Here is a 13,215-nt window from a genome sequence, read left to right as displayed (position 1 = left end):
GTGTCTTTGGGGGGGGGGGCAAAATCATTCCTCATTGACCTGGTACCACGTTCCTAAATCCTCCTCTAAGCCTCTGGTGCCAAGCTGGATACTGGATAAAACAAACAAACCAACTCCCCCACCCCCAAAATGGTTAATGTGTTTAACCTAGCAATTCCCATGTTTGATATGCTCTAAACAGAAGCTAGAGCTACTAAAGCTAATGTGGATTAAAAAAAATTAAAAGGTCCAGCTCCTCAACAGGAATAACTCTTTTAGCTTTGATAGGTAGAATTATGTTGACTTACACAGTTTGCAATTTAAAAATTAAAAATGTATAGAATAATAATGGTAGAGTCTGTGTAGGCATTTTAGTGAGGCTGAACTTAACATCGAATCTTGAAATAAGCAGGTACCAATATTTACTAGCAAAGGAAGTAGTTTTACTAGACAGATTAGAACAATACTGAACCACAGTAAAACAAGCTGAGTATTAATTTTATTCTGTCCTCACTGCAACTAGTACAGGCAAGTTGTTGGTTTTTTTCCTAACATTCAATAAACCAAACCATTTAGTAAAAACTCGCACTGAAGGGTGATCTCGGTTATGGAATCAAGAAACACGTGAATGTAATGCAGAAAAATCTGATGTTCAAACAGCTCCTCCCCCTCCCCACCCCCACATCCCAGTTCTTGCCTTCTGCTCTGTGAAGGGGACAGGCAGCCAGAGTTCTCCAGATAAATACAAATTCACAGCCATCCTCCTCCTCAAACACTGGTGATCCCTACAAAAAACAAAAAATGGGAGGGACCAGGGAGTTTATGACCAATTTGAAAAAGTTACTCAGGGTCACTTTTTGGTTAAACAGAAAGTGAGGATGGCTTAATTTTTAAAACCATTCTTAAATTCTTTGTCTACCTCTGCATTTCTGAACTCTAATTCTGAAAGCACAGGCACACACCTAAATGTCAGTAAGTTTATCTTTCATGAATCTATTCCACAGGCAAAAACCCATTAACATTATGAGAGTTCAGTTTTGCAAAGGATAGTTTAAAAAGTGATTTTTAACCTCCTTTCTCCCCTGACCCAACTAGTTTCTTTGTTGCAGGGCAGTGGTGCTCAACCTTTTAGACTTGAGACACCGCCCCCCACCCCCCCCAGAAGACTTAAGGCACCCCAGAAAATGCCTACTCTAGTTTTCACGCTATTTGCCTAGCAAAAAGAAAGAACGGTGTGCATCTGATGTAAAGAGCTCAGAAAGACCACATCTAAAGGACCTGTATTTGAAATCTCTGGGCTTAATCTTGTGACTGTTTTACTAACACTGTGGCACCTCATAGCATCCTTGGAAAGGATCTCAAGGAACCCTAAGGTCCTGTGGCACCCTACTTGAGAATCAGTGTTCTAGGGTATAGAAGACCTAATCCACATCCTTCCCTCCCCCCAACTTGTCCAGAAGAATTTAAGTCAAGTACCTATGACCAATCTATTACAGGGTTTCAGTTTCATTAGTCTTCAGCGCAGAAACTTACTATGGTTTGGTCGCACTGAAAGATGATCCGCGTCGAATATCGCTGCTTATCTTTGCATACATCACCATTTAAGTAAATAATACTAAGAGATCCACCAGTGGCAACTTGAGGACTTATCTGAATAATACCAAGGTTCTGGCTTCTATCAGCATACTTTACACAGGAGCCTACTGCTCCCCCTGCAGGAACAGAAGACACGCTGAACCTGCAGTACTGTTACCAAAACAACTCCACTTGTGCAATCATTAAAAACATTGTAGCAAAGTCAATCAAAAAGTACAGTAGCTTCCACACTATAAAGCACCATGTGACAGGGAACTGATCTGATGAACAGTTCAGGCCTTTTCCCATACTTTTAAGCCCTGAAGCAACAGAACGTTATTAGCTTTAGTTTTCTAGATTGTAAACTGTAAGAAAGCACCTTCAGAGTTTGGTCAAATTCCTTGAACTATTTGTAAGCGACTGTTTTTATTCTATGTTACAGCAAACAAAACCAGTGCATTCTGCTTTTGCAAAATTGAAACAAGGAATGACAGATAATGATTCCGTCTCATTCAGGGCTTCAGTATTTACTAGAGAGCTTAAACTCTATTCTTATTAAATCGTCAAGCAAGTTAGCATCCAGGACTGCCCATTCAGAGGCACTCATCTGCTGAAAACCCTTGCAGGCTTCTCAGGATGCTGAAGAATCCTGCTTAAGTTAACCCTAATGAAAGAAGGCTGCTCCAATTCACAAGGTATGTTTGTACTACTTTCCTACAGCTTATCTAGACCTACATAAAATCTGACCCCACATAAAAGTTTTAAGATGCAATTCTAAGAGACTCCATAAAATGCCTAATGCCACAGAATTGTCACAAGGCAGCTCCTGCTCCAACAACAAGGTAGGAAATGGTGGGTGTCTCACTATCAGCTTACCAGGACATCCAGGCCCATAAGGTAAAGGCTTGCAAACATTCAAATAGAATGTTCTTGTTTTTGCATTTTTTGAAGTATCTACAGCAATCCAGGGCTCATGTTCCTTGCTCAAGTCACTTAGATCATACTCATTGCCAGCAAGATCTGGAAAAAAAAAGGGATGTACAGTTGAGAGGATAGAAGTATTACTTTAGCACCTCATTACATCAAATTTTGGGACTGGCATAGCTTCTAAATGTACTTTTCTGGAGTAAACTGAAGAACAGCATGTTTAAAGGTGACAGCTAACAAGTCTGGTATATTCAAAATCTGATATGATCCACTGGCAAATCCTAGTTAGTTCTTAACTTTCTTCTAGAACAGTGGTCACCAAGTGGTCAATCCAGGAGCCTCCTGCAGTCTGTCATGGGCTGGGGGTGCTGAGTGTGTGCACGCTCATACATGCCTGCCCCACCCCACCCCACCTTCAGCCCAGCAGGTCAGTCAGTGGGGGAGGGAAGGAGAAGGGGTCAGATCGAGGCCCCCTCAGTCAGGGACAGAGCATAGCAGAGGCAGGTGCAGCCCGTAAAGTGAGTGGGGCCTGGCCAGGGGAGTAGTGCGAGGATCAAGCCAGGGTGGCTTGTCTGGCGCGGAGGGCAGGGCAAACAACAGACTCCCGCTACTGTGTGCACCGAGGGAGGCCCCGGGGAGGCATGTGCCCCCCCACCCCCAACCGTGTGCAGCAGAGGCAGCTGCTCCTGCGGGCTGGGCTTTGCACCCCAAGCCCCATTACAGCTGGCCCAGGAGCAGCCCAACACCATTTGCATCCCGCTGCCCGAGCTGTACCTTGTCCCCTGCCCACACCTGGCATTGGGCTGCTCCTGTGCAGGAGCACTGCCTCTGCAGCTGCCTCTGCTGCACAGATTGGCGGGGAGGGAGGTGTCTCCCCAAACACAAGGCAGCTGCAGCAGCAGCTGTGAAGTAGAAAGTGGGGCTGGGCAGTGCCTGCACAGCCAGCACAGGGAGGGACAGAGCCCCAGGCAGCTCATTCGGGGGGCATAGGCACACAGTCCAGGACAGCATGGGGAGCATGTGCCCCTGGATCTTGCCAGCGGGGGCCAGGCAGAGAGGTTGGAGAGTACTGTTCAAGAATTAATGCCTTTCATCTCCTCAGAGCATGCTACACAATAGTGGGCTCTTTTTCAGGCTTCTGAGCAGCAGTTGATCCCTTCTTGCTCCTTCAGTACTACTCAGGCATGTGAATTAGCTATTTTACTCTATTCTGGAGGGTAACTTTAGAAAGATGCCATTATCCCCTTCTCCAAAGTCACCCATAATTGAAGCTAAAGAGCTTCTTTATGCCAGACTAAACAAAGGAATCAATAAATTTTTCATATTTAGAGGTTCCCAGAATGTCTGCATGTTTAACAACTCCAAAAAGAAACCAACATCCTATTGTTATATGGCAAAATAGCCTCAAGCTACACCCAACACCATGAATGTATATTCAGTTTATATTTGCATAGTTTGGCAAATCAATGAGATGCAGTTACGCTAGTGGGAAAAAGTATAACAGTTCACAAAGCTTTAGGTTAGTAAAACCGTGATTCTATATCCTTAGAACATCCCTTAGTCCTCCCAAGTCCACCATCAACATTTTATCAGGATGTATAGTTAAGCACCGTATAACTTTTTAAAACTATTTTTCATACAAATTAGTACCATCTCCAAGCAAGAGATTAGAAAGCACCTCCACAGAATTCACAGAACAGAAACCTGCAAAGTCAAGCCAGATCAGTTCAACATTTTTTATACTACCCCAAAATACACTCATCTCCCACAGAAGTCTACACCATTGAGTTAACGTACGTTAACATTTGCATTTCATTGAACTGATGGGCTTTACATACTTACCAGTAACCTGACAGTCTACTGGAGCAGGGGTACAGGCTAAGGCTGTGTAGAACTCAAAGAAAGTATGATGGATTTTCAAAATGCTGGTTTCTTCACGTACAAATCTGAGTTCACCAGGGTAGGAGCCATTACAAATGAAAGTTATTGTGAATGTATCTGAAGTTCCTGGATGAAAGAAAGGAAGTTACGTATATCCCATTTGTTACATTAAGTCTCAGAAGTTATTTTTCAGAAAAAAAGAACGGCCTCATGTTTCTGTGGACAGAAACTCTTTACTGCTGCCTCTATTAAGGTTCTAAGCCAAGATTTCCAGCTTTTAAATTACAGAAGTCCTAATGCAACACTGTCACTTCAGCGCCAATGTCTCCCACTTGATCGTTACATTTCACATTGGGATTAAGCTTTCCACTTCCATTTCACAACTGGAGGTTGTTCATTCGGAATGACTATCGCTTGCTCAGCAACGTTAGGTGCCACCTTACAATTCAAATCCTACTTTACTGATATCCAGAGATTTGAGAACCAGGGACATGGACAGACCCAAATATATTGCTTCACACAACTTACAAGTGTTTGGTTGAGTCACCCATGGGTGGTACTTCTCATGCATCTGCTCCTAGCCTGCAGTTAAACTGAAAGGCAGCTAGCAGCCGTCACATTCAAGTGCAAAGTTAGAGTTTTAGCATTTGCATGCATCAGCTTTAATTCAGGTACTAACGGGTACTGCATTTCAAGCTGATTTGTTGTGAAGTCATCTTCTTTCCTCAAGATCTGACTGGTGCAACTGGTTCAATAGTCTACACAAGTTTTCAACCTGAGGTCCACAGACCTCTGGGGGCCTGCAGACTATAGTTATGGGAACCCCAAAAGATGACCATGATCAATCAATCAAAAAGTACATGAATACCCACACTTACAATTCAAAGGGGTCTGCACTTCCATTCAAAATTTCCAAAGAAGTCAACAAATGAAAAAAGGGTTGAAAGCCCCCTGTTCATACTTTATAAATGCTTACAGCTAACAACCACAATCTCTTCCCACCAGTCCTCCTTCCTTAAGGAATAAGAAACTTCATCACATATGAAATGCACCAAGCCTGGGCTCCAGAATTTCAGGCACTAGTTTTCTTAGCCCTAAATACAGTATATTTTCTGTTATGAAATAGTTTGAGTATCAAAAGTTGTCAGTACATGAGATGTCCTATTCAATAATTTATATGACACCCTTCCAAATAAAGACTACAGTTCATTTGAAATCATTAAAAAAAAAAAGACTCCAGAAAAAATTCTAATCCCAAACTTAGTTAATTTACCTGTTTTCTTTGTTTTTCCCCAGAAGTTTGTTTTTTTAAAATAACAAAACAAACTCCTCCTCAAAAGAGCTTTCCAGTATGGATAAGTTGTGGAGATAAAATGGAGAAAAATCAAAACAGCTTCCCTTTAAAAGTGGCTTTTGGTGTTTTTCCCTCCCTATTTTTATTTTTAGTCAATACTGACTGAATTGTCACTTTTTGTTTTGGAGGGGGATTTTTTTGGTTCTTCCACAAAAAAAGTGGCAGAAGTCTCCATGCAAAGCTTACAGCATGAAAGATTTTTCCTGCTGGAGTTCATGATTTCCCCCCCACTCCCCCAGTCAAATGGCAACTAACTTTTTGCTGCATAAACAGGCCTGGAATGAGAGCAGTTTATAAAACTAATATGGAGCCTCAGAACTGTAGCATAGGTTGAACTCACCTGATGCTGCAACAAGAGGGCCTTTGTAGGTGAGAGTGAGAAGTCCTTCAGTAGACAGACGAAGGGTTTTATCCAATTCCACTGTCCTTACTGATTTTAGATCCATTTCACATCCAGCAGCTGGTTTTCCATTGATATTACCACAATCCGGTGCTGGCCCACAAATATTTAGCTAATGTTTGAGGAGGCACACAATGTTAATTTGCCTGATATTCCAAACACATCCTAAGAAAATAAGTCTTCTGGTCCTCATGAGAATTCGGACTCTACAAGATAATTCAATCCCCAATCTGCATTTGCAGCAATTCCAACTTACATTTGTAAGTGCATACATTTCAATGTCTGCATGTGGAGATTGGTCTCAATATATGGCATCACACCTCAAGAAAAAGGAGAGGTATTCTACCCGCATAATGTAAAAGTCACATTTTTGCTGCATTTCTAACTAAATCGTTTCTACTGTTCTGTTGTTGCTATTCTGAAGTTCAACATCTGTCAGTTTGATTATTTCCTCAATCTTTTTTTCTCTAGCTACTGAAGTTACCAAATTGCCTTCCACTCCCAGGCAAAAGCACAGTGCTGTCAGACTAACCCATGTCCTTACGTTACCATAAAGGATAAACAGAAAATTTGACTACTGAGCCTATCAGGTAAGACTAGAAAAGACAAGCATTACCCTGAAAAGTAACTGATTGATCGATCAACAGATATAGATAGATTCCCCCCCGCCCATTTACCATATAGCTCTTCCCAGTTCCACTGGCTTTATATCCTTTTTCTGAAGCCAGAGATTGCAGGTTGAATAGAAAGCCACTGTTTGGATCTCTCACAGAACAGGACTGTAAAGACATTAGGGGACAGGAGATGCAGAAAGCAACTGGTTAAGAAAAATCTGGACATTCAAACAACCACAAAATTATGAGAGTCAGGAATCACACACTCAGAATTAACAGCTTTGCAAATATATTTAAGGTACGAGAAGCACAAACCAGCTCCTACTGCTGCTGTTAGCTGGAGCAGTCTATTTTTGTTTTTCAAGTACTGCACAAGGATAGCTGGCCATTTATTGTTTTCACACCGATAGCATGTTGGTACTATGTAACTATGCTCTGAAAAAGAAGCCTAAAGAGTAAGAATGGAAACAGGTGAAGGAGCAGAGAGTTGCAGAGAATTATTAAGAGGACATTAAAAGATTTCCCCACTCTGAATTCAATCAGATTCCTGGGTAAAATCCAGAGGGCTCAAGCTTTCATTGCTTCTGTGTGAAATGAGTGCTCTATTCATACAACTTGGTTTTTTAACTGCACAAATGACCATGGTACAAGTTGCTAGGCTTATTCCATTCGGTAATTAGCTGGTAGCCTCAGTAGTGAAGCCAAAACCTGACCAGCATGGCAACTACTATCACATTTGTGGCACTACAGCAGGAGTGCTCAACCCCCACCTGCAGGGCTTCCCATGAGTCTGAAAATTTGGTGGTAGGGGAGTGCTGGCACCATTCCTCTACTGCCAAATTTACAGTGCCATGGAAACCCTGCAGGTCAGAGTGTAGCCCTGCATGCTAGAAGGAGTACGCAGGACTGCAGGGCCACAGGCAGATGGGGCTAAACAGGGGCGCTACAGGGCCCAATCCAGCCCATGGACAAGCCCCCTGCCATCTGGTCCACAAAGCCAGAATTTTGAGTACCACTGGTCTGAAGCAAGACTGTCTTTCTTTCCATTACAGCAGCCATGCCACAAGGAGATGGGACTTTACATTAAAATCTAGGGGTTTTTTTATTCTCTCTCTAAATGGACTTTATAATATTAAATGTTTCTTGCAAAATGGTGACTAATGAAGGTTTTAAGGAACAGGAAAGAAGTGTAAAGAACATGAAAGCAAACCACAAATACCACCCCCTCCTCTTGCCTTACCTGAGTTTCATCTTTTGTTGTTTTAACTGGACATGCAGCTTCTGTTTCCCACAGGAAGGTGACCACACATTCTCGGTCATCAATAAACCTTGGGCTGCTACTCTGGAAATACAAATTGCAAAGGAGTTTTTGGATGAATACTAATTTCAAAAACATTCTTATTCTTGGAGATCAGTCTTTTAAAAGCTTGGAACAAAACCTCAGTAATAGAGTCAGGATCCCCGTTAAAGAGAGGCACTGTTACATGCACTTTCCTTGCCTACCCCCGCACCCCAAGCCTTACCGAATACTTTAAAATGTAGGGTACCTATTCTGACAATAGAAAAGAAGGAATAGCCATCTGTATTAGAAGAACAGCAGTAACAAATGGCCTAGAGATGCATTAGTCTGACTAGTTGAATGTTTCAGAATTTACTAACAACATATTCTGAAAACTAAACAGCCATTAGGAATGCTGGGTGAAGTCATAAAGTTCTAGAAGGAAATGAAGTATGCCATAAGTATTCAGAAGTTTACACCGAGAGCCTTATGGATCCAATCCCATGGATGGAAGTAAAACTGTTCAGAACAGATGCCAACATCCATACAAAAATTCTTACCAAGCCTCTTGTATCAAGATACAAAGCACGCAAGATGTTAAAATCTCAAAAGTCATACAATATAGGATAAGTGCTTGGGTACAACAAGAAAAAAAGTCTAGACTAAATAACCCATTTTCCTGCCTATAACAATTTTCAGCAACTGGATTCTGAAAAAGTGAGCTGCACATTATATGCAAGAAAAATGATTAAGAGCAGTTTCTGCCAGTTACCCAGCAAGGGGGAAAAAGCAGCTTTAGGTGATCCAGGCTCTGCTCCTAAATAGTGTGCACATGCAAGAAAAATGGCACTATTCTAAACTTTTTGTCTTGAAAGCAAAAGAAGTTTGGGTGCATAACACTGGGGCACACAGTTAACTATAAAGTCTTGATACAAAAGCGAGAAGTCTGTTTTAGACAGATGCAGTAAGTCTGAAGTCTGTTTGTCTTAACATGCACAAGCTTCCTCCTTATGATTGTATCCATCTCCTGCATGGTTGCAGGAGAAGTGTACAATGTATATGCACGAATTTAAGATCGAGGGGTTACATGTTTAAGCCTCCACAGATTATCATATGTCAGATACGGTCCCATCTGGAATGCTGAATCAAGATCAGGGTCATGATCTTCTAATTGTTAAATATGTAATATATTACACTATCCTTTGCATATTCACTATGAAACAGGAAAAGTTTCCATCCTTACAAGAGTGCCTTCGGAGCAGGTGAAATGGATTACAGTTGTATAGGACATATTCTGTCCATCAGCATTGATGCACACAGAACCACCTGTGTAGGTTAAAAGAACTCGACCAGGTCTTTCAATTATGAGTCCTTTGCTAGCAACTCCCAGGTTACTAATGGAAGGGACTTCAGAAATAGAATCCTAAAACAGAAAAAAAACAAAACAAAAAACACAAAAGTCAGTTTCAATTGAAGGTTCACTAAATGATCAAGCTTCTTTCAGCTACAAGAATCAATCATCCTGCTCATCCTGCCAGTATTACATTCCAAAAACATAATTTTGTGAGAAAAATTAGTAGTTAATTGTGAAATAGCAAGTAAGAGGTTAAAAAAAATACCTTTAACTATCACTGCTAACCTCCATGAAAGCAACAATATTTATAGTCCAGCCAAAATATGTAATCTACTCATACTCGAGTTTAAAAAAAGTTGTCTGTAAGAAGCTACCCAAAACTTGAACACCCCCGATTTGTCAGCTAATTTATTGCACAAACAGTTTTAGCACCCATTTGCCAAGACTCCCGCACATCTGGTAACAGGGTAAGCATTCCCAAGGTATCACTCACTGGACTTTTCTTACCATCAATGCAGAAAAGTCTTCTGCAATATTACTATCAATTAGAGACTGATGTCAATACCTATTTTGTCAGTTTCCTCACTGGTTTTCTATCTTTACATGGAAGAGGAAGGTTTTTTCTGTATTAGACTGTGTAGAGACTACCAGTTCGTAGAATTAGTGACTGGCAGGCAGATGGTCAAACTGAATCAGTAGCAGTTAACTTCCATATATTTATAAGTCCAAATACAAGGCTACAGCAATAATGAAATTCCTAAATGAATCTATGGTAGTTTGGATAAGAAACAGACAGAATCAAGAACTAAAACAGCTCCTCTCAGAAAGTAGCCACTGCTGAAGTTATGAGGTCACTAAAAAAAAATGTTTACAAGGTCTTTCCCTATTACATAGGTAGGCTGGATCTTGCAGAAACATTGAAATCAAAGTCAGCTACATAAAGGATTTACTACTGCAATGTAACTATTTATGACATTGTTGTATGTGATCACTGTCAGCATTTGTGGATTCTAAAATCTTCACCACCTTCCTGAAGTAAGAACCTCTATGATGATTTGACAAGAAACAAGGGTGATGCAACATCCTGTAAGAATTTAGCACCTCTAGCTCTTCTTTAAGTATTCTTGCTGTTCCTCGAGTAGATTATGGACAAGAAATACAGCAACCCAACCACCTTAAACCCATTCAAAATGCCACCCCCCCCAAACAAAAAAACACCGCCATAGGATCTTATTTGCAAGGCACTGTGAAATTTAAGATTTTGAGAAGGGAGAAAGGAAAAAAAAAGGAAGCTTCTAATCACTGGGGAAGAGTTAAAAGGTACCACCTCTGGACTGTCGGTACCACCTCAACGTAGGGGAATATGCATCCCTATAATGTTTACCATTTTTGGCTGCAATTAGAAGTTTACAAGGAAAGGGTGGTAAACAAAAACAGGAACAAAAGACTAAAGGCTGAGAAAATATATCAGCGGTTTAAAATAAGAACGTTTCTCTGATGCTCAGTTTATATTCCTTTACTCCAGTTGCTTACCCTTATGAGTCCATATACTGTATTAAAACCAATCTATTGTCCAAACAATAGAGATACAAAAACAGTGTTTTTACTGGAAGATTCAGTTAGTGTTTATGCTAGTAATTATGACTCTACAGGTCATTCACTTTCTCCTTCTGCATAGGTAACTAGAAAAAAGGACAAACTTGATATTTAAACTATATGCAAGAGTTCTCCCCTACTCCTCACCCCACTTCCTACGAGAAGGTGGGTCAATAAAATTACTCACATAATCTCTTTCATACTTCATTTGACACACTGAAGCATGTCGATCACATCCTGGAACCGGAATCAAGGGCCGACAGATATTTATGTAGTATTTCCTGCGCTGGTTTGGCTGAGAATTGTCCATGGCATACCAGTTTTCACCTCTTTTTTCAGATTTTGATAGCCTGCATTAAAGTGAAAGTTGCAGCATATTTCTCTTAAAAAGAGAAAGCAAACCAAGAGGCAAGCAAAACCCATCCTGTAACCACTGCAGAGGTAGCAATTAAGTAACTGTCATCTCCTAGATATCACAATGAAAACACGTACTTCGCTCCTAAAATATTGTCTACTGCACCGTGTCTTTTCCCAGGTTAAAAAAAAAAATAAAACACACACATTTGTTACCAAAACCAGCCCAATAAAAACCAAGTCAGCTTATGATGGCACATGTCTCCCTCAAAGGTGTAAGTTTTTTTCTTCATGTTGCATGACCCTTTGCAGTTTGATAGTAAGACATCAATTTAGGCACTTCTAACATTATCTATACAGACAGAAAGGCCGATCTGATTTAAAGTACTATTATTAGCAGGAGGTTGCTTCAAACTACAGGCTGTGCTCTTTGACCTAGTGCTATTTACTTTTTTCTTACCTTGACAAATCATATTGTTGCATGGTGGTGGGATCAGTAACAATGCACTCCAATGGCATCTCTGGACAGGCATGTTCAGTGTACCACTTAAAGTTGTATGTGTAAAGGTCTTCTTTCTATCATTGGAATACAAAGTGTGAAAAAGAGTTAGCAGCATTGTCTTAACTTTTAAAAATCAGATGCCTGTTAAGTCTTGTTAACAGAGCTACATTCCCCTATGTACTGGGAATATCCAGTCTATGATCTCATCTAAGGCTGCAGATTTGCAGGTTCACTTTTTAAGTATCCCATGGCACATTTCCATGCTCATTTATCAAAAACTGTTTTTTCTCTAGTTTAACATCTTGTAACACTTGTTAGAGTAGCATAGTATTTTAACTCCTGTAAGCTATGGGTTGGCAATCTACAGTTTGAAGGCCCCATCCAGTCTGCACACAATAAATCAGGAGGTCACACATGCAGCAACTGGGCAGCAGAGAAGTGGCAGTAGCATCCAAGTCAAAAGCACCAGCCTGCTATGACCCAAACGCAGCGGTGGGCAATTATTTTGGGCAGAGGGCCACTTACTGAGTTTTGGCAAGCCATAGAGGGTCACATGACAGGCAGCCAAGGGCAGATTAATATTAATTTTCTAAATTTTTTTTTTTTTTTCAGGTACCCCGCGGGCCAGACAGAAATGCCCGACAGGCCGCATCCACCACATGGGCTGCATTTTGCCCACCCCTGCCCAAACTACATTTCAGCTCACCACTCAAAAAACTGCCAACCCCTCCTGCAAGCAGCTTTATTAGTTGCTGCAATGCAGCATTCTTCCTCAGCTGCTGGATAGTGAAGACCACTTTAATTCAGGTGAAACTACAATGGCAAAGGCAATATATTCAAGTCAGATCCAGGACACCCTGTGATCCAGAATAAAACAGGCTTTGTGACTACCAAGATCATGACTAACAAAACAGATGCTCCAAAAAGAGTAATTAACCACTTTTTGCCAGAAGCTTCCCCACAGCTGCCAAGAGCTCAATTAGTACCAGTTCAATGCAGTTAAGAGTCTAAAGATGGAGCTTCAGGGAGTTTTCTACCCCCTCACTTTCATCTGGAAGTTCCTACCTGGTATTCAGGTTGACCTATTCCAGCTTCACGATCACACAGAAAAGTTATAAGGGTAGAACGTGGAGTCTGATTCTCATTGTTGTAAGGTGTACCATTTTTGTAGGTCAGCTGAATCATTCCATCATAATATGAAAGTTTGGAACTGAGCACTCCAAGACTCCATGCATCTCTGTTGCTGATGATGAAAAAAAAAGATACCATACTGCTTAAAATTCACTTAGTCTCATCTTAAGTCAAATCCTATGATACACTAACAGACTAGGGAAAAAGGTATTATGAACATATAGAAGCAAACAGTAATGTAATGTAATGTAACATTTAAAAACATATGC

At 40.9% G+C, this 13,215-nt stretch overlaps 1 protein-coding gene across 1 annotated transcript in view; it reads right to left on the bottom strand.

Annotated features, from left to right (window-relative positions):
• IGF2R (insulin like growth factor 2 receptor) overlaps positions 1–13,215 on the bottom strand; it is a 97,960-nt gene that overhangs the window by 47,751 nt on the left and 36,994 nt on the right. The window contains exons 16-26 of the mRNA XM_090042409.1: positions 12,881–13,058; positions 11,774–11,889; positions 11,147–11,309; positions 9,253–9,432; positions 7,971–8,072; positions 6,794–6,895; positions 6,057–6,228; positions 4,324–4,488; positions 2,431–2,574; positions 1,513–1,691; positions 677–764 (exon numbers count right to left, since the gene is read on the bottom strand). Of these exons, the coding sequence (XP_089898535.1) occupies positions 677–764; positions 1,513–1,691; positions 2,431–2,574; positions 4,324–4,488; positions 6,057–6,228; positions 6,794–6,895; positions 7,971–8,072; positions 9,253–9,432; positions 11,147–11,309; positions 11,774–11,889; positions 12,881–13,058 (1,589 nt within the window). The remainder of the gene's footprint in view (positions 1–676; positions 765–1,512; positions 1,692–2,430; positions 2,575–4,323; positions 4,489–6,056; positions 6,229–6,793; positions 6,896–7,970; positions 8,073–9,252; positions 9,433–11,146; positions 11,310–11,773; positions 11,890–12,880; positions 13,059–13,215) is intronic.

This window comes from Crocodylus siamensis, chromosome 1 (assembly GCF_052110815.1).
Source record: "Crocodylus siamensis isolate JL-2025a chromosome 1, ASM5211081v1, whole genome shotgun sequence".
In the NCBI taxonomy this organism is placed as follows: Eukaryota; Metazoa; Chordata; order Crocodylia; family Crocodylidae; genus Crocodylus; species Crocodylus siamensis.
Note: the sequence above shows the minus strand (reverse complement) of the source record. Positions and strands in the feature narration are given on the sequence as shown.